Here is a 22,396-nt window from a genome sequence, read left to right on the forward strand (position 1 = left end):
AATTATTCTTTTTTCTGAGGAAACAATCTTGATTATTGTGCAGAGGTTCCTGCAGAGATGCACTCATCAAACATTTATTGAGGGCCTACTTCCTGCCATGTGCCTGGCGCTGTGCTTGGTGTAGGAGATACAGAAGTGAATACGCCAGTCTCTCCTCCTGGGAGCAGCGACAGCCGTCCATGGCTCCTCTCTGCCTCACACCCCAGTCCAAGCCACCAGCAAGTCCTGTATTCTACCTGCAAAACACACCACGTGCTGGGTCACTTCTCAGCACCTCTACCACAACCACGAGTTCTCCTCTGAATCACCTGTAAACACACCTTCCTAATTGGCTTCGCTGCTTCTGCCCTTGCTCCACTTTGGAACATTAGGATCACCTGGGCAGTGAAACACTGAGGTCCAGGGCCCATCCCAAATGAAGTTAATCAGCTGCTCAGGTCATTCTAACATTCAGCTAAGAGTGAGAGCCACTGCTGTGGACGGTGAGATACTGAGGGCTTTTCAGCAAATGGTGACACAGTCACATGCACGCCTCAACCTGCACAGCTGCATGTGGTGGTCCTGGTTAGATGTCTTTACTTTGGCAAATGTGGCAGATACAGTGAGAGGTGCAAGATCTGGGGTAGGGTGAACACTTAACCTGGCTACAAAATAAACAAGAGCTGATGAAAGGCCTGAAATGAGGTAGTGGCTGTTGGGATAGAGAAGAATGAACCGGAACATGGAGGGGTAAAGCCCAAATCCGATGGTCCAGGTGGTCATTGACCACGTGGTTGCCGAACGGGGAAAAGATCTGGGTGGGAGACCAGAATGGGAAGGGGGAGGGGAGTGCATCGTTTTTTGGGCTCTTCTCATATAAAGATTTGAATTTAAAAAACACGGGGAGACAAAAAACTTTCAATGCTCTAATCTCATCAAAATACGTAATTAGGTACATTCTGTGTTCTCAGTTTTCACTTAACTATATATATATATATATATATATATATTTTTTTTTTTTTTCACTTAACAATATTTTACAGGAAGAACTCAACTAAGGGCTGGAGCCATGGGTTCCAACCCTTGTTCTGTCACACTGTGTACGTGACCTCAGGTCAGCATCCTGGGCTTCACTTTCCCCGTCTACACAGCAGACTCAATGCTGCTGACAGGCTTACACACACATGCATACATATCACCGCAGTGCACATGCTTGCCATGTTCAATGGTTATAGTGTTCTGAGGTGGGATAATTATAGTGAAATAGAGCGCCACGAGGAAAGTAATGGAAATAGAGGGCTGGAAGTACATTTACAGGCACGTGCAAGTGAATTCATACCGGCCGGAAGATAGAGCGTCGAGTGAAAACTAATGGCTTTAAGTTTTAAAGAACAAATAAAAGTTTAGCAAGAAAAACTAGTATTTTGCATGAAATAGACTCTCAGAATTCAAATTTAGATCAGAAACCTGCCTTAAGGAAATGTGATGGGAAAGAAGTGTGATTAACTTATCAACACAGTAAATCATCAAGTTCATAGTTAAAACACAACATAGCTGGTGTCCTTACTTCGTTGCTCTTAACTGCCCTCTACTTAACCCACTTGCCAGGTTGACTGACATGCTCCCGTCCTCTGGAAATGCTCTGCTGATGGCCTTGGCAAAAGACTTCGTGGTTAAGTTTGCTGCTTTCCTAGTAAGCGTTAACACTTGTGTTCTCTCCAGTTTAGTTTGCTCAGCAAGACTTGTTTGCTCCCAGAGTCCTTTGGGAGGTAATTATGTCTCCCATTACATAGATATTATGTAACTGATGAAACTGAGGGCAGAGTTGCCTTTATGCAGACTCAATGGTTGGAAGGGCTCAGCCCACTTGCTAAGCACGCCCAGTAGCAGTGAGCCTGCCCACTGCCCAGATCTGGTTTCTAAATTGCTACCTATTAAAAAGAGCCAGGGATTCCTGGAGAAATGGCTCATGTCATACCTGGGGCATTTAAAGTGCAAGGTGAACCTGAGATGGCTTTGTCAAAAGGCCATTAAGTGCCCAGGGCTTCCCTGGTGGCACAGTGGTTAAGAGTCCGCCTGCCAATGCAGGGGACATGGGTTCAAGCCCCGGTCCGGGAAGATCCCACAGGCCGCGGAGCAACTAAGCCCGTGCGCCACAACTACTGAGCCTGTGCTCTAGAGCCCGCGAGCCTAGAGCCTGTGCTCTGCAACTGGAGAGGCCACCACAATAAGCCCGTGCATCGCAACCAAGAGTAGCCCCTTTGTCGCAACTAGAGAAAGCCTGCACACAGCAACGAAGACCCAATGCAGCCAAAAATAAATACATTTACAAAAAAAAAAAAAAAAAGGCCATTAAATGCCCAGAGATTGGAGGGGTAATGTCAAAGGACAAAAGGGCTACTTGAAGGGTTCCAACTGGCCAAATCTGGGATAATTAGAGCATCAGAAACAATTATCATAATTGTTTGTGACACACTGAATCACTCGTCATCACTGCCAGTGACTCCTGCCTCTCAAAACTGGTAATTTAAGGAAAGACTTGAGCATGACCCTACGTGCATTCCCAGCCGATGAAGGAAAGCTCTTCCTTAAAGAATGCCAGTCAGTAAATGTAAATCCGCACGCCACATGGCGCAATCAAAATAAAGAAAATCGCCATTTTGCAAATCTTGACGAAATGATTGATTCCGGCAAGGATCATCATCATTGGATCCCAAAATCACCAGATACAAGGCTGTTGGTAAACGGGCTATCCGTGCACTGCTGGCGTCAGTGCACAGGCTATCTATTAACTGCAACAGTAAAAACATACCTTACATTGGGAAGATGTGGTGATCAAATTCTGCATCACAGATAGTGAGTCAACCAGATATTAATGAGACTTTTGTTGTGATGCAATATGAAATATATCTGTGAGGTGTTAATGTCAAAAATTTGTAACCTGAATATACCAAGCCTTTGGCCCTAATTGCAAATTTACAGAAACTACAGGAACAAGAAAAACAAACCACATGTAAACAATCAGGTACCTCCTGAAAGTCAGACATTCTACAACTGATCTGCTCTATTTAAAGAAAAAAAAAAAGTCCTGGAAAAAAATCAAAGGTGGGAAGCTGTTCCAGGTAGATGGAACAGACAATCATGTGTAAGGCTTGCAATGAGACTGGATCAATAGGGAAAATGGAAACATGGGCTGAGCACTAGATATTAGTACTGTTCATTTTTTGAGGTACATAATGTTACTGTGGTTGCTTTTATGAGATGCATGCTTAGTGTTTAGAGGTGAAATGTCTGTAAGTTACTTTCCAATTGTTCAGTAAAAAATATGGCAAAATGTTAATTTTTAAATCTAGGTGGATATACAATTTGTTTTATTATTATTTAACTTTTCTGTATATTTGCACATTTTCATAATAAAAAGTTGGAAATAAGACTGCCTGTTAAAAAAAACTTCAGGGCTTCCCTGGTGGCCCAGTGGTTGAGGGTCCGCCTGCCAAGGCAGGGGACACGGTCTTGTGCCCCGGTCCGGGAGGATCCCACATGCCACGGAGCGGCTGGGCCCGTGAGCCATGGCCGCTGGGCTTGTGCATCCGGAGCCTGTGCTCCGCAGCGGGAGAGGCCGCAACAGTGAGAGGCCCACGTACCGCAAAAAAAAAAAAAAAAAAAAAAAACCAAACCAAAAAAACAACAAAACTTCAAAGCGTGGATCAGACAACTGTAAAAGTGGGAAAAACACAAAGATCTCGGATTCTCCACTATTATTATTATTGTTATTTTATAAGAGCATCAGTTGCCTCAGTGTTTCAGTGGAAGACCTTATAAATGCATTATTTACATAAAACACACAAAGGTAGGAAATACAAATCAATGCAAAGAAAGGGGCTATGGACTGTAACATTCCACACATTCATTCCAGGAGAAAACAACGTTGTGTAAGTTATGAAGTGCTATTATAAAAATTGCATCTTAAATACAATGGTTATTTTTTAACATGATAACTATGGCATAAGCATAATTTGAGTATTATGCAACCTGGAGAAAATCTGCACTTTGTGAAGGATGATTCCGTGACATCAAGGTTAACTATTAGGAGGACAAGGGGAAAGCAACTTCTTGAAGAAAACACTCAACAAGAAAGACTTGAAGATGCTGGTACCCCAGGTCCTTAGCCACTGCCCCCCCCACCCCCCTGCCCCTGGCCAACCAGGTTTTTCCAACGTCCAAATGAAGCTGCATGGTCAACACATGCTTAAATTGGTATTTATGACACCAGAATTTATATCAGGTTTTCCTCACCTAGCTCAGGAAAACTTCCTCTGCAAAGATGTCCCATGATTTTTCAGGAATATCCCCATTGTTAAGATTTGGGGATTCTCATTCTTCATTTTTAAGTAGTTCCTGTCACTAACAAATGACCAATATTTGTTAAATATTTCTTTGCATGTATGCACCAAAAAGTATTTTAAATTTTGCCAATTTCACTCCGTATCAGTTACTTCTACCTTATTACTCAAGTCTAACTTGACTACTTATTTATTCATTAATTCAACCAACATAACGACCACCTACCATATGCAAGGCACTGAAGAAAGAAACAAGAACAAGAGGAAAGGTCAGCTCTCAGGACATGGTCTTAAATTCTGAGTGCAATGCTGTGGATAGTAAATAGTATTTTCACCCGTTTCTATTTGCGTTTCTACCAGTTTTCCTTTTATGCTGTTTGGGACCCCACAAACTCAGTTATTGTTGAATGATTACTGTATCAATGATAGTTTCTGCATCAATTCTTTTTCCAATGAAACTTTTTTTCCCTGTTATTTTAAGAGTAATCCCTATTTTACTTACACATACAAGGAGTACCAATTTCAATTATCCTTTTGAAATCAGTCATTTCAGTTTCAGTTTCTTCTTATAAACAGGCTGAATTTTGCTTTTTAATTCAAGTAGTCATTCATTTTCTTAGGTAAACCAAGTCCAGCAACACTTCAGTTGTTATAACAGTTGCCTCTGTATTCTTTCCTCACCCTTACGTCTTCAATTTTTTCCCCCAACCCACTTTCTGCACTGAACTCAAACCTATTTTCCACTACTTGTTTTTTTCCTCATACTATTTAAATAGCTGCTTTCATTACTTCCTTAAGATAATGGGGCTGCATCTGGCAACTCATTTTAGCAGGTTTCTTAGGTTCATTCCAGGACGTACTGGTTAACACCATGTCCTTGACTTTATCTTTCATTACTTTAGAAAGCTTTCTATTGCTTAAACCAGCTGTGGTTTTCGGCATTTAAGCCCTGGAAGAATCCAGTTAGGAAGTTTGGGCCCTGAGCACAGCAGGCACTCAAGAAACGTGTTTCAAAGGAAGAAACAGACTTTCTACAGTTAAGTCACAGGGGAACTTTAAGGTATGAATTTTGGAGTCAGGTGGGAAAAAAAAAAAAGTATTCTTGGGCTTCCCTGGTGGCGCAGTGGTTGAGAGTCCGCCTGCCGATTCAGGGGACACGGGTTCGTGCCCCGGTCCGGGAAGATCCCACATGCCGCGGAGCGGCTGGGCCCGTGAGCCATGGCCGCTGAGCCTGCACGTCCAGAGCCTGTGCTCCGCAACGGGAGAGGCTACAGCAGTGAGAGGCCCGTGTACCACACACACACAAAAAAGTATTCTTATTTTTTTCCTTCTGGATGACAGTTGTCAGAAGCTAGTGAAACTAAGTCTAATATGTCTTACATATTAAGCTTGGGGGTTTAATCTTTGCCTGTAAATTTGTACACGTCTAAGGATTATAGACACATTAGCTTCTCCTAACAGATCATCTTTCATTAAGCTTCTCTTTCTTTAATGTTTCAGTATTTAAAGCATAATTAAACTGTGGTCACATAGAAATTGTTAAGATACTTTCAACTTTGTTTTTTTTTTTTTTTTTGCAAAACTACTGGCTCCACATGGCAGTTATGGTATAATAGGAAAAGGGAAATAAAAAGGGGGAAGGGACCTTTACATATTTAAGGCTTCAAAGCTGAGAAGAACTAAAGGCCTGAAAGCAGTTTTTCTGTTACCCCAGGATTACTCTCTGGTGTGAAAGCTCTACTGGATGGAAGCTTTCCCAAGTTACATTCGTAAGGCCTCCTTAAGAAGTACTTGAAACATGGTAAGAGTTGATGAGTTACAGGATTTTGAGTACTCTTACTTTCCTAGGGTTTATTTCTGGAATGAATTAAACTGGTATCAAATAAAGGTTAAGAAGTGAATGTTTTCTTCTTAAATTTCACAGTACATTTAAATAGGTTATATCCACATTACTAATTCTGATACTTCTGCTGAGTGATAATCTAACCCATATTGCACTTCTCTTGAATAATGTTTCTAACACAGAATACAAAATAGAATTTTAAATGGTTAAGTGTTAAAACCTAAATGAAGTCTCCCATATGCATTAATTACGATGTTTGGCACCTGTATGAACACGCTGATGCTGAATGAGGTTTGTACTCTGGGTGAAGGTTTTACCACATATACGGCATGCATAGGGCTTCTCTCCTGTGTGAATTCTCTGGTGCTGAATAAGGCATGTTCTCTGGCTAAAATCTTTGTCACATTCGTTACACTTATAGGGTCTTTCTCCAGTATGAGTTCTCTGATGCTGATTAAGTGATGATGAATAAATAAACGCTTTCCCACATTCATTGCATTTATAGGGTTTCTCTCCAGTATGGATCCTTTGATGCTGAGTAAGATTTGCACCCTGTCTATATGCTTTCCCACATATATTGCATTTAAAGGGTTTTTCTCCATTGTGAATCCTCTGGTGCTGAGTAAGGTGTACACTCTGGCTGAAGGCTTTGCCACACACACTGCACTTATAGGGTTTCTCTCCGGTATGTGTTCTGTGATGTTGGGTAAGGTTTGCACTCTGGCTGAAGGCTTTCCCACATATATTGCATATATAGGATTTCTCTCCAGTGTGAGTGGTCTGATGCTGAATAAGAGTGGAGGAGTGAGCAAAGGCTTTTCCACATTCGTTGCATTTATAACACTTCTCTCCAGAATGAATCCTCTGATGTCGGATAAGGTAAGTGCTCTGACTGAACACTTTCCAACACTCATTGCATTTATATGGTTTCTTTCCTGTGTGTATCTTTTGATGCTGAAGGAGGTGTGTGCTCTGGCTGAACGTTTTCCCACACTCGTTGCATATGTAAGGTTTTTCTCCAGTATGAACTCTCTGGTGATTAATCAGTGATGAACTGTGGCTGAAGGTTTTGCCACACTCCAAGCACTTGTAGGGTTTCTCTCCCGTGTGTGTCCTCTGGTGGATGGTGAGGTGTGCACGCTGGCTGAAGTCTTTCCCACAGTCATCGCACTTGTAGGGTTTCTCTCCCGTGTGGATCCGCTGGTGGATGGTGAGGTGTGCGCGTTGGCTGAAGGCTTTCCCGCACTGGTGGCATTCGTAGGGCTTCTCTCCAGTGTGCATCCTCTGATGTGCAATGAGGGATGAGACGTGTCTAAACTCTTTCCCACATTCTTCACATTCATAAGACTTCTCTTTGGCATGGCTACTTTGGTGTTTGATGAGGGATGGGTACTTTCTGAACTTCTTCCCACACACATTACACTTATAAGGCTTCTCTCCGGGGTATATCTTCCTGTGTACAATACCATAAGAGACGTGACTGAAGGTGGCCTTGCTTTCGTCGTACACAGAAGTTTTATCATCTGGTTGGGTATCAAACTGTATCATTAGGTTTGAATGCTTTTCAAAATTACTTCTATATATATCATATTTATAGTCTTCTGCATGATCATCTTCTTCTGAAAGGACTGACTTCAAACTGAAATCTCTCTCATTGGTGGGAATTCTCCTGAAGGCCTCCGTTGCTTGCCCCTCCAATCTGTCATCATAGTCATAGGGTTCTTCCAGCTTGATGGTCTTGGTTCCATCCTTTGTGAGTTTAGAAACATTTTCCACCGGAGTACACTCTTGGGCTTCTGTTTCCCATTCTGAAATTTAAAAAGTACATAAAAAGTCTTCCTCTATTTGGAGAAAGGAAACTGCCAAAGCAGAAACAAAATAATGAACATAAATAAAATGCCTAAAAAGACTACGGCTCTGACAACCTCATAACATGGTCCTTAATGCTTGGGAAAGGAGAGTAAAAGGGCAGAAAACAGGAGTAAATTGTTGAAGAAGGAGAGGCTCCTCCCTATTCAACACGAGTGTGGAGTTAATAGAATAGGTTAGGTCAGGCGACAGAGCTAAGAAGTAAAAATAGACGATAAACTGTGGGACAACCTGGGATGAATTTTATTACACAAACATTTATAATCATATAAGCTGTAATTTACATAATGGGTCATAAAGCAGGCTGACTGTCACCACTCCTCCTTCCAATCTACCCTGCACACTGTACGTAATATTCTGGAGGCAGTTTCACGGTGTGTGTTCCGTGTTTTAATACGTCTAGTAACTCTTACAGCCTGAAGCCATGGTTCTCAGGGGTACAATCCCCAGACCAGTGGCGTGAGCATCACTGTCACCTGAAATATGTCAAGTGACTGGGCCCCTCCCAGACATATTGAGTCAGAAAATGGGGGTGGGGCTGAGCCCTCCAGGAGGTTTGAATCACACTGAAGTTTCAGGATCAGCGGCTTAAAGGACAAAAGTTAAAGAAAGAAAAGTTAAAATGCCTCCACTCAGTACTGAGACCCCAAATAATCTAGCCTTTTCTACTGTACTCCCTCCTCTATCACAACTCATATTCAGCTTAAAGTTCAAAGTTATCCACATAACTTACAACTATGTCCTTATGATCTTCTAAAGGTGCCACTAATTCCAGACTCCAGGCTTCTCTTATGACACCTTCTCCACCTACTGAAAAAGATGCTTATGGCCCAGCTCATGTTTCTCTCCTCCTTCTTAGAATCCTAAAGTACAGATTAGGTTGCATCATATGAAACTGCCTTTTTTGTAGGTCAATCTGGCTGAATATCAGCAGTTTCATATGGTCCAACCTAATAAAATATTGGGCCCATGGCAGAACTTGGCTTTATATTATTATTTCACAGTTTTGTGTGTTTCTTGTATTTCCAACTCAGATGCAAACTCTGGAAATGGCTTATGCTTCTTTTACATTTCCTTCAGAAAAGCACACATTTTTAAACCAGTCAGTTTACTGGTAATTCAGAAATTAAGATCATTAAGCAGGGCTTAAATATGTGTATATAACTAACTGGAAAGGACCGATTAGAAGTGTTAAATATCAAACAGTGGTGTAATATTTCTAGCAGAAGAGATCAGTGTTGACCAGGTAATGAAGCAACACTTTTAGCGCAGATCTGGTTTGGGCTGAACCTGAAAGAATGGCTGGGTCCTGTATGATGTAAAGACCATAAAGTTCTGAGACAGGAACGGCCATCGAAAGCCAACACTACTGCTCGATTTGTGAATAATCGAAGTTTCCATTCCCTCAGGTATGACTGATGAGATGCCCTAACCAAAGGTTCAACTTATACGTCTCTGACCTGATAAGAAAGTGAAATCCTCAAAGCCAAAAATCAAGTGAGAGCAGGAAGACCAGACGTCAGCAAAAGTTGAAGCTGGCTTCCTGAGACACTCCTCCATCCTGCTGACGACCTTCAGCTTCCCCTTGAGGGTGCAAGGGGCTCGGGGGCCAGAAGACAAAGCCTGCAGCCAACCTGGGGCAGCTGGCAGGAGTCTGCACACTCTGTGCTACACCCTGTATAAGGACAGGCTAGAAAAACAAACAAAACCCAAACACCTCACCTCTACAGAAGGAAAAGAGGACCTTGCCTTTCTCAGTTTTGTGCTCTTTGGTGGGAGCAAAATCTCCCCCCAAAATACATAATCATAAACTGCCCCTCTTATGGGTTTACAGCCTTAATTCAACCTGAATCACCAAAAAACCTCAAGTGGTCCCAGATGGGCAGCACCTCCCAGAAGATGGTCCTGACTCCAGCAAAGGCCTAGGTCCATCTTGCCATGGGTTTTCTCAGTGTTGAGAGTGTGCTGAACTCTCTCCCTAAAGAATTCACTGTATATTTTGGGTCATTCTGCCAACTAAAGCAAATAGGCCATAAATTATGAGAAGAACTAGCTTTTCAAGTAGTAGGACCCTCAAAATACCAGATGACCAGATAAAATTAACTTTTTAAAAAAGTTAAGCAATTCACTCTAAAGTAGAGTATTATATTGTCATTATTGTTTAATTTGCTGTTAATGCTAGATTCCAGCATCAATACTGGTAGACATACTAGAAGGCAGCGGCTGAAATTAAAAAAAAACAAAAAAAAAAGGGAATAGGAAAGCAAAATGCAAAAGAGTACAGTGTACTTCTTTTGTATACAAAAGGAGAGATAAGACTATATTTATGATTTATCTCTTCAAAGAGAAAGACAGGAAGGATAAACGAGAGATAAGTGAGCCCTGTAACCTACAGGAAGTGGACGGGAACAGGGCAGAAGGGATGGGAGTGTACACCTTTCTATAGTTTTGACTTTTGAACTGCGTTAATGTTTTTACATACTCAAAAATGTAAAATTAAAGAAACAAGAAAATACTAAACTTGAATACAAATGTAATCAAACAAGTTTAACTGTGTATCAAACTGTTAAGATAACCAGAAAGGAAGAATTCAAGTTAACTCTGAACCCAGTATCCTCTATATCTTTAGTGGAATATATTCTAAGGACATGAAGGAATTTTGAACGTTACCTGAGCAGTCTGTTATCTGACAGATAATGATATACTTCTGAAACCATTTTTGTGTGATTATATGACAGAGCAAATGAGCAGATATACTGACATTGGGAACCAGATGACTCATTCTGTGGGAAAGGAGGTAGAAAACAGATATGGGGAGGTACAAGATAGACTGCCCTTGTGGTGCTAGATTTGAATTCAAGTCACCAGTATGAACTCAGGATTCAAAAAACCTACAAACAGGGCTTCCCTGGTGGCGCAGTGGTTGGGAGTCCGCCTGCCGATGCAGGGGACACGGGTTCGTGCCCCGGTCCGGGAAGGTCTCACATGCCACAGAGCGGCTGGGCCCGTGAGCCATGGCTGCTGAGCCTGTGCATCCGGAGCCTGTGCTCCGCAATGGGAGAGGACACAACAGTGAGAGGCCCGCGTACCACAGGAAAAAAACAAAAAAACAAAAACAAAAACAAAAAACCCCAACACACACACACACACACACACACACACACACACACACACACACACACACACACACACACACACACACACCACAGCTCTATCTACTGAACAGATCTAGAAGCAATGGTACCCAGAGTAGTGAGCGCACTCACTGCCCAGATCCTGGCCTCTCATCACTAATCCCCACTAAGACGAACCACTGTTCCTTAGAGAAATTCCAGGTCTAAGGTAGGCATGAAGTGAGCCCACAGACCATTCTCTGCCAGAAAGCAAGGAAATGCTCAAAGACTAATGGGGACGTCTCAGAAGGACTTGATCTGAAAGGCTCCCATCGCTGAAATTTGGGACAACTGAGCAACAAAAACAAATACCCCCCCCCCCACTGGAATTAACGGACTAACAATACATTGAATTTTTAAAAATTCCACTAGTCCATAGTGACATCTACACATAAAAACGGGGTGAGAGGGATAGGTATTCCTTACAGATTAATCATTTAGAAGAGATGGTGGAATTAGAAAATCACCATTTTGCAACCAGCAATGTAATAAAGCAAGGATCCACAGAGGATGCTAAGAACCTTCACTGGAAGGTCATCAGGGAATAGAACAGTCACGTGACCTCTAGGTGTCGAGCCACAGGTGACAACACAGATGCAGGAACCAGGTGAATGCGGCAAACAGGTGGGGACTTCTGTCTGCATAGGTCTGGCTTTATATATTTTTACAATTTTTGATCTTGCAAACATGTTATCTTTTGCAATAATTAGAACATAAAAAAGAAAGGAATGAGGAGAGTGGAGGCAGGGGGCTACAGAGTTTTGTCAATAAACAGAATAAAAGAAACTCAAAAAGAAGTTGAGAAGGTTTGAAATTTAAGATTTTAGGGGACATTCATACATGCTTAAAAATAGAGGGAGGGAACACACGGAAAGCCCCAGACAAAACTCTAACGGAGGGAACCCAGGGGTCATGGAGAAGCACAAAATAAGAGGGGGGTTGGGGGTGGGTTGGCAGCGTGTAAAAATGACACCTGGAAAATCTCTTCCGAAGACGGCCTCTGTAAGGAAGCAACGCCAAGCAGCCCAGTGTTCTCAACAGGCTGGGATGTCTTTGTGCCAAGTGACTTGGCCACATGCGAAAACACATCTCACCATACTTAGGATAGTACAGGCTCTTGAGCACAAAGAATCTCATCGGCTGGTGGTTCTCTCACCTGGACTAGGGCCTTCTAAAATTTCTTTTATCACCATCCATGGTTCTTCCAATATGGGAATCACGGTTGGTCTGTACACTGTAAGTCCTGTTCGGGAGGAACAGAGTGAGTTTTACCCTGGAGATAAACAGTTGTTCAAGTTTTCCTACCTGACTTCTTACCCATGAGGACAGATCTCTACAGGAAAAGAATGGTTCACGGACATGACCTCATGAATGAGGTCACTGTCCTTTTCGGAGCTGGGACAAAAATTTCCTGCACGCTGGAGGATGCACGCCTAGAGATCACGGGGAAGGAGGCACTGGGCAGGACGCGGCGTCGGGTGGTGGCCCTGGGAGGCTGTGCGTTGTACCTCCTGATGACCTTTCACTTAGAAACCTTTCATTTGGGAAAAGGGAGCAGAACTTCGCCATTTCTGTGCCTGAACGGACAAGCACGCTCACCTCTAGGCCTGACCATTTTTAACAGCTGAGGGGAGAAAGACTCGGGTGTGTATGCAGGGAGGAGGGCCGGGCACGGACGACGCTCACCTAGAGACACCATGTTCCAGTAGTTCTGCAGCGTCACCGTCTTGTACAGTTCCTTCTGCACAGGACGCATGAGCTCCCAGTCCTCCCGGGTGATGTCCACGGCCACATCTGTGAATGTCATGGATTCCTGAAACATCAAACGTGACTTAACTTGGTTCAGGAACTAGTAGGAAGGGGACAGCGACAGCACAGGTGTGTGTGTGGTGGGGGAAACCAGAGTCTTGAGCGCTGGTAGGACCCTAAAAATTACCTAGTCAATACCTTTACCCAATGTATGGATAAGCAGACCTGAATGGCCTGAGGGGAAGTCTGAAAACAAAGTAGAATACATCAGTTTCAGTGCATGCGTTGGTGGCTCCATCTTAAAGAATAAAAGGATTTAAACATTGATGACACAGAGAGAATGGTTTGACTTTCAAGCATTGCCTTACAAATAAATTAAATGTGTTACAGTTTGACATTTTAAGGTATTTTCTGTGCTCTATGATGGAATGAAGAGCCCTTCCTTCTTCCCTCCTATCTATCTTTCTATCTATCATCTATCTCTCTATCTCTCTACTTTTGGCTGTGCTGGGTCTTAGTTGTGGCATGCAGATCTTTTGTTGCAGTGCGTGGGCTCTTCGTTGTGGCGTGCGGGCTTCTCTCTAGTTGTGGCACACAGACTCAGTAGTTGCGACATGTGGACTCTCTGGTTGTGGTGTTTGGGCTCCAGAGCGCGTGGGCTCTGTATTTGCGGTATGTGGGCTTAGCTGCCCCACAGCATGTGGGATCTTAGTTCCCCAACCAGGGATGGAAACCGTGTCCCCTGCATTGGAAGGCAGATTCTTATCCACTGGACCACCAGGGAAGTCTCCCTTCTTCCTTTCTAAAATAAAACTGGTACCAATAACCACACTGAACTACTGTACCTGTAGATACATTTCACAGTCCGGTAAAGTTAGCATCCCTCTGCTCTTCCTTCCTTTGTTTAAAAAAAAAAATTCTTGCTTACTCCCACATGTTTTTCAAATAAACTCTGTAAGTTTCTTTAAAAAATTGTACTGGGATTTTTCAAATCACATGTAAGTGTATAATTTAGGGAGAGCTGGCAGTCTTACAGTATTCAAGGCTTCTTTCATGTCTACAGAATAACACAGGACTGCAAACCTTATACTACGCTTAGTCGTGGTTATTTTAAATGTGGGGGTAATACTGTGAATGGAACCTTTTATTTCATTTTAGCATCTATCTGATTTTTATGTATATTTAAGAAAGTGATTAATTTTTGTATGCCATTTTCTGTCGTGGTCACTTTACTCAAATTCTCTATTATTGTTTCTAACAGTTTTTCCCTTGATTTTCTTAGGTTTTTTTGTAAACATTCATATTATCTACAAATAATAATTTACTCTGGTTACCAATTTCAGACCATGTATATTTTACAGTGTATTTTACAGTAAACCTTTCTCTTAAGATGGCCTGAGCTGCTCTTCCTTAAAATAACACAGACTCGTAATAAACAGTAACATCAAACAATACATGGCCTTTAATTACTTGTTAACAAAGAAAAATAATAACTATTGTCTAATCTTCCTGTGATCTTCTTGATCACGTACTGTAATCCAGGCTAACAGGTCTCATAATATTTAATTGTCACAATCTAAGAGGAATATTCATTAGAGCTTAGTAACTCAGGCTATGAGTGGTTAAGTGTCTTGCCCCAAATCACAGGTTCAGTGGCAGAACCAGGAAGCAAATCTAGATCCATGTGGCTGTGGAGGTGAATCCCTTAACCTCTATGCACTACCACTGCTTTAAAGTAAAAAAGTGAGGAAAGGGATATCACGGGAAGCAATGGATCCCATTTCCTATACAAGGCATTCACCTACCTTAACAGGCCACAGTGACTTAAGGAGAAAACCTGAGGCTTAGGTCCTTCATAGGACTTCTGGGGTCACAGAAGGTAGAGGGCCAGGTTAGAAAATGTCCTCACATACTAGGAAGGCATTTTAAAATCAGAGAAGAAACTGACACTCACTTTGGTCACGAAGTCATTGAGCCACCCTGCCTGGAAAGCTTGTCTTCCTTTGGGGTCTTCCTCTGGGGTCTCCTGGGAAAGGGTGGAGCTCTGAGGAACAGCTAGCAAAGAGAAAGAGACCGTGGTGGAGATCAGCCCTGTTTGAATAGCCTAGGAAACTCTTCACCAATAGAAGCCTACATTTTCTTAAAGCGAGGAATCAGAAGGAAACCAAAAACAAAGCCCCTGCTTCACAGAACCAGAGAGAAGGGGCAATGACTTATCCTGAAACTTGTCCTGTTTTTGAGCAGGCTTCAAAAACGAAGTCTGCTCTGGGATGCTTCAGAATATGTACCAAATTCAGAGTTTTCTACTAAACCCTTGCGCGATAGAAATTTTGTGAGCTGTCTTTTTACTTAGTAAAGAAATATTCTCTGGACACTTCTCTACATATTTGGAAGTATGTTACCATAAAACCCAATTCACAAAGCAAATGATTTATTGGCAGAATGGTTCAAACCTCTGCAGGGAAACTTCCTGAGGGCGCACATAGGGGTAATTTGGTTGTGTCTGGCCACTGTTTATGATACGTCCTCTGGGTTTACAGAACGTGTGTTGGGTTCCGAGCAGTTGGAAGAGGAATGCCAGGTGGGACGGGGCTCAGTGAAGTCTGTTCTCACTTACTCCCTGACCTCCGTTTTTCTAATCACCTCAAAGGGCTGCTCTCTGACGTGATGGCTGTCTTCTTGGACCACCCAGGACTCCTCCTCTCTCTGCCCTTACAAGTCTTACCTTCTTCCTCTAGAATCTGAGTCAAATCCTCCACCAGAGTCACCACTTCCTCGCTGCTCTTCGGGTACTGGGACTTCACCCAAGTCCTAACCTCCCCAGGCAGGATGCTCAGGAATTGCTCCAGGACCAGCAGCTCCAGGATTTGTTCCTTTGAGTGAATCTCGGGTCTCAGCCACTTAAGGCAGAGCTCTCGGAGCTGATTCAATGCCTTTCGAGGACCAGCCAGGTCTGGGTATGGAAAATTCCTAAAATTCTGCCGACAGGTCTCAGTGTCACGCAGGAGTCTTGAGGCGAGCGTTTCCTTCTCAGCACTGCGGGGTCCACTCTGAGCCTTGTCCGGCTTCCACATTAGAAGGACTTGGGCACGTGACGAACTGGTCGTCCTCTTGTTCGGGGAGAACATGGCTACACACAGGAGAGTCAACCCAGCAACAGCCTTTATTTCTCCAGGAGTGAGCCGAATGCTTGAAGTCGCATGCTAGAACCACAAAGGCATTTACCAAGGGCTGCTGCGGCCAGGGGCAGGACAGAGGCAAGGTAGAGTTAGCAGTCTTCCTTACAAACTCTGAGCCCAGAACTTGTAGGGATGGCTAAGAGACCCTGAAACACAAGAACAGACACAAGGTCAAGTATTCCTGGTGGGCTCTGCCATACGCACAAACAGTAATACGCAGGCGACCCACAGTGTACAAATAAACACTGAGAGTCTACCGTACTCTACCTCCCTGATATCCTTAAGACTTGTAAAATAGATGCAACGTGCCCTGGGCACGGGTTGGGGCTGCCATAAAAGGCTGGTGATAGAAGCAAAGCAAAAAGACAGATCAAACTTCTAACTTGTTGAAACAAACATTTTTTACAGAAAAACAAAAGCTTCAGTATTATAGTCACTGATGGTACAGAAGCTGTAATGACTGAAGCGCCTCTAAAAAACAGCAAATCTGTTATTTAGAAAAAACTGGGAGGAGAACTTCTCCTTAAAGAGCTCAAGGTTCCCAAGGGAACGGTCAGGGAAAAAGGGCGAGCCGTTTACCCGCTCTGCGTATCAATGCCAGACTGTTCCAGCCCTGCACTACCAGAGGGCTGGGCACGGGAAAGAAGCAGACTGGTGTAACCTGAAGCCCGTGAAGAGCTTCTACAGGACACAATTCCTAAGGAATACATTTGAAACCAGGATTCCCGCAGAAAACCTCACTGCAGGCCTGACCTGGAGCAGAACCGACACCACTTGTCCACGGGCTCCAGCTCTGAGCCCCCTCAACCCGTCGTGTCCCCCAAAGCCGGCTGCGCACCAGGCCTACAGGGCAGAGGCACTCCTCGCTTCCCCACCCCCGCGAGGTCCCCCTAACTCCGCAGTCTGAGGCTCGCGGGCCGCTGCGCGGGGACTGCCCTGCAGCCCCTGCCCCGCAGCCCCGACCCCGCAGGCCGCCCGCATCCTGACCTGTGGCCGGACCGGGGACGCGCAGCCGAGCGGCCCGAGAAGCCCCGGGCAACAATGGCGGCGGGCGCGGCGCCTGCGTGGCGGGCTCGGTCCCGCGCTGCGGAGGGGCCTCGGCCCCGCCGCGTCCGTCCCGTAGAGAACGGCGCCTCGGCTGGAGCCGCCCGTGCAGCCGGTCCTGGGAAGCCCGGCCCGGAACCCACCGCGCCCCGACTCCACTCTGACCTCGCCTCGGCGCCACTGCGCATGTGCGCAGGAAGGACGCCGCGCACCCTCGGAGCCAATCGGAAGCCGCGCCTGGCCCTCCCTGCCAGACCTGCGGACCCTGGACCCGTCTCCATGGCAACCTCCTCCGCCCATTGCCGGGACTTGCTTGTTAGCCGCAGAGGTTCTGAGGGAACTTTAAAGTTTGCCTGAGCAGAGTCAGGTCTGGTAGACGACTGGGAGGGAGGTCGGGGAGCTACAGCATCTGGGGGAAGGGAATGCGGATTGGGCGGGGGGCGGTTGGAGCCCCGCGCTAATCAACCAGAGAAAACCTGGTGGCAGAGTTCACGGAGGAAGGATGGACAGGGAAGATGTGGGTCTTAAGGCAGAAAGAGCCGAAGTGCTGGTTTGGGGTTTACTGCTCATAACCATTCACTCGTAAAGTCTCCGAGTCCCTCCGCAGGAATCTGATTCTGAGACTCTCAGATCGGAAAAAAGAACAACATCCAGCGTCACGTTGTTTATGAAAGACTCACAGCATAAAATGCTTGAAAATAAAAGGATAGAAAAACATTCAGGGGGTCCCATTATCTAATGCTGTGTTGGCAAACCAACGTTAGATAATGTTGGCAAAACTCTTTAATGGAGTTAAAGAACAAGCATTTTATTATGCTCCTGGATTCTGTGGGTCAGGAATCTGGAAGGGGAACAGTGGGTGTGGCTTTTCTCTGCTCCACTGTGTCTGCAACCTCAGTTGAGATGATTTGATGGCCGGGAGGGTCCACTTCCAAGATGTCTTCTTTACTCACATGCCTCCTCTTCTGGCTGAGATGGCTCAAAGATGAGCTCAGCCTGGATATGACCAGAGTGCCTATATGTGGCCTTTTCGGCATGAAGGACTCAGCCGGCAGCTGAGATGGCAGCTCTGGGCTTCAAGAGCAGGTGTTCTAGTGAACAAGAGACAAGCTCCAAAGCTGACTATGATATAACCTCGGAAGTCACAAAGCATCACTTCCATTGTACTCTTGGTCAAAGCAGTCACAAGTCTGTGCAGAATCAAGTGGAGTCTGATGTAGACCCCATCTCATGATGGGTGGAGTGTCAGAGAGTCTTAATATTAACCACACCGGACAAATTTGAACAACAAGAAAGTTGGGTAGTTTGATGATCTTTGATGTGTCAACTTGGCAAGGCTAAGTCTCCCACTGTTTAATCAAACCCTAACCTAGGTGGTGTTGTAAAGGTATTTTGTAGGTGTGGCTAAAGCCCATAAACTCAGATGAATTAAGTAAAGGAGATTATCTGAAATAAGTTGGGTGGGTCTGAATGAATAAGTTGAAAGGCCTTCAAAGCAGAATTGAGGCTTCCTAGATGAAGAAGAAACTCTGGACAAAGCTTCTAGCCTGCCCTTCCTGACAGACTGCCCTACCGATTTTGAACTTGCCTAGTCAGCCTCCACAATAGAGTAAGCCAATTCCTTGCAAAACAAAAAACAAAAAACAAAAACAAAACCCTCCTAGTATGTATGACCTACTGGTTCTGCTTCTCTGGCTGAACCCTGACTGATGCAAGTCATAATCCTAATGTCTGACAAAATAGAATCTTAAAAAATCATTAGGAAAAGATAAGCATGACATCTACCTATAAAAGTTATAAAACTTGACAGAAGATATATCCATCATAAATATATATCTCTAAAAATAATGCCTCAAAAGATACCAAGCAATAACTGATATACCTGCAGAGAGAAATCAACAACTGAACCTGGAAACTTTAGTACACCCGATAGGGCACATTGTGATGGGCTGCCAGGGTCCCCCTTCAGGGCTGGGGCGCCCATTCCTGCAGCTGCCAGTGTGTGAATACCTCCCTGGGAATTGTCCTGGCTGAAGGGAGCTGCGCCTCTCAGGTCACACGTCCTCCCCAGGGGCACTCCACTTCCAGTGGTGCTCGCTGCAGGGGTTCAAAGACCTTGCCCCCTTGCCTCAACTTGCAGTCTCTCTAAAGGGCCATCCTAGTTTGAGTTCCCTGTAGAATCAAATGAGGCCTCTGTTGCAATTGTACAGCAGTTCAACTTTTTACTCCGCCCACTCTTCCCTCCAGGTATCACTTTTTAATAGGTATTTTTCTAGAGAACGCTATCCAATAACACCTCTGCACGCGATTTCCATCTCAGAATCTGCTTCCATGGAATCTTACCCTATGACAAGTGGTACCAGCCGTGATCCTAGGAAAGCAGACTCTAAGATGGGATTTGGGTGAGAGATCACTCGTCAGCTTGCCATCAGTGAGGACCCTATCACTTGTGATTGATGGACTACTGATAGCACATGTCAGGCTGTAGTGACACAATCATTAAAACTGTCCCTGGTGTTGAACCAGGATGGGATATTGATGGGAGGGAACCGCTGGTGGGTGCTGCATCTTAGATCTTTAGGAGTTTGGGGGAGGTCGCAATTTTCCAGACTGTGGAATTGAGTGGCTATTACTGGGAGCCATCGACAAGGACAGGTGGAGGGTGGTTAATCACCAAGTAAAGGGAAAGTGTGAAAATCAGAGGGCTTCTTGAAGCCTGATGGCAAAAATGTAGGAGTAGCATAACTGCAGATAAGTTGAATTCTCAATCCCAGAAAGTTTACTATGTCAAGGTCAGGACCTTGTTTGGAAAGGAGGAAACCCTGAGACTTGGGATGGGGACATTCAGGTTGATGTGGGCAAACACCTTTAAACACCAGTCCCTCTGGGCCTGCACATGTGACCCACGCCTCCCAGTCTTGTTTGAAGATGATGCAGACAAGGCCTCCACTTTGTGATAAAACCGGTGCAGTCTACTCTTTCCTCCCCTCCTGATAACTACACCAATTACTAGGGTCCAGTCACTACAAAAGTCGACCAGGGAAATGCTGGGTTTGATAAGGGAGGAAGATTCAGTTGCTGTGGGCCTGGCCAATCTGTGTCTGTAGGAACCAGGAGAGTATGGGTCTGGATCCCGAGGATGCTGGACCACGGAGTGTAGAACACATAACTGAGTGCTGGAGAGTTTATTGGAAAGGAGCACACTTCTGTGATAAGTGTTTACACGCTCTGCTGAGGATGCCAGGAGGTGGTGCTAACACACTGCAAGAAGGGCTTTTGGTGGCTTGGAGAAATAGATGGCTCTTTGCTGAGCAGAGATGCCAGAATTGCTAGGCTCAGAGAAGTGGGCAATCCAGAGCAGGCAGAGCATGTAGGGCTGGAAAATGTACAAGCTCTGCTTCTTTGGAAGGGCGGGAAGACCCTCCGTTGAGATACAGAATGTGCTGGTAGGAGGGTTCACCAGCATCACTGAGAAGCTCTGTGGGGCTGACGGTAGGGGTTCATTGCAGAACTCTGCTTACTGAACCTCAGAGACAAGTCGTCCTCAGTGAGCAGTAAGGCCAGAGTGGAAGGGGAGTGGGAGAGTGGAGGGAGTGCTTTACCTTCTGAGAGCGATGAGGACAACAAGGCGTCTCGACAGGGTGGTGCTCAGTGTATACAATCCAGTGGGATAAAGGCTTGGTTGATCCGGAGGTTGAGGTTAACCTTTACTTTTACTGACCAAGACAGAGGAAAACCGCAATATAATCTAATTAGAATGGAAAGTGGAGACATTGCTGAGGACTTTACATAAATGAAAAGTATTATAAGAGAGTGCAATGAACAATGTACGCCCACAAATTTAGGTAATTTAGATGAAACTGAAAATTCAATTCCAGTGATTCAGCAGGCGGCCGGCCTCTGTGCGCTGCCCGCCTCTGGCCACAAGAGGGCGAACCCCGCCCTTTCCGACCCTCCTGGAGCGCATGCGTGTTCCGGCCGCGGATGGGGCGTCTGGTCCACCAGGAGGAAAAAGCTTAGAATGCGCTTCCGGGCTTCCTATGCAGAAGCTTTCGTTTTTCTAGAATTCCCCTGTGTATTTCGTTCTTTACTTTCTCATGGTACCAGGACCTATTTTACAATAATAGCGCTCATTGAGGTGTTTGAACGTCGTACTCATAACGTGAGGGAGTTTTGTGGGGTTTTTTGTTTGTTTTTTTTTTTTTGCAGTACGCGGGCCTCTCACTGTTGTGGCCTCTCCCATTGCAGAGCACAGGCTCCGGACGCGCAGGCTCAGCGGCCATGGCTCACGGGCACAGCCGCTCCGCGGCATGTGGGATCTTCTCGGACCGGGGCGCGAACCCGTGTCCCCTGCATCGGCAGGCGGACTCTCAACCACTGCGCCACCAGGGAAGCCCATGTGAGGGAGTATTCTATAAAATTCAGAGAAAAAAACGCAGACGGGGGTGAAGGAACGGACAGAATCTTGGTCCCTTCGAGCCCAATATGAGCTGGAAGTGGGAGGGGAAACAAGCGCTCCCCTGGACGTGCTTTTATACATTTTTTAATGTTTCGCTTTCCCTGTAACGTTAAACTACTTGAAAACATTGAAAAATTGGAAAGTAGGGGTGTTAAACATCCTGTCTAGTTTATACCAAAGGAAAACTTATATGTCTACTCTCCTGGCTTTACTGGAAGCAAGGTCATCAATAACATTTAAAAAATATGCTTCTTACCTTATCTCGTTTTCACTTGATATAATTGACATGTTTGGCAATTTCTCACGACCCAGTGACAATCTTAAATAATTGTTCATTAATTTCAGTTTTCCCTCTTGAAGGACCCCATCGTGACTGTTTATCCCCAAAGACTAATTAAGAAACTTTTCTTCATTATTCTGGGTAGACAGCCCACTTCGTAAAACATCTGTGTTAGACTTTTCAAATAAAGGAAAAAGAACCTTTCAAACAGTTTACTGAAAGCCGGGAGGCACACTTACTCAAGTCCCTTCATAAAGAGTAACCCTGAGTTGTGCGCTCGGTGGTCCCTGCAGATCTGTCTCTTGCTTCAACAGTGTTTGGATGGAACAGACACAGGGACGCCCCTTGTTCCAGCTTCCGACCACCCCCCAACATTTTTTCCAGTCGCAATCTTCAGAATCAGCCACTCAAGCTATCCTTGGCCACTGGGACCAACCAACACCATTTCTGAGCTTAACTCCTTATTACCGAATCAACC

At 44.8% G+C, this 22,396-nt stretch overlaps 1 protein-coding gene across 1 annotated transcript; it reads right to left on the minus strand.

Moving 5' to 3' along the window:
• Positions 1-3,760: 3,760 nt before the first annotated feature.
• Positions 3,761-16,084, minus strand: ZNF287 (zinc finger protein 287; the record flags this gene model as incomplete). The annotated part of the gene is made up of 5 exons (XM_082679445.1): positions 3,761-7,973; positions 12,364-12,450; positions 12,894-13,020; positions 14,911-15,011; positions 15,682-16,084. The coding sequence occupies 5 exons, from the start codon at positions 16,082-16,084 to the stop codon at positions 6,409-6,411; spliced, it is 2,283 nt and encodes a 760-aa protein (XP_082535571.1). The 3' UTR covers positions 3,761-6,408.
• Between the last annotated feature and the right edge of the window lie 6,312 nt (positions 16,085-22,396).

This window comes from Grampus griseus (genome assembly GCF_964374135.1).
Source record: "Grampus griseus genome assembly, chromosome: 20".
NCBI lineage: Eukaryota > Metazoa > Chordata > Mammalia > Artiodactyla > Delphinidae > Grampus > Grampus griseus.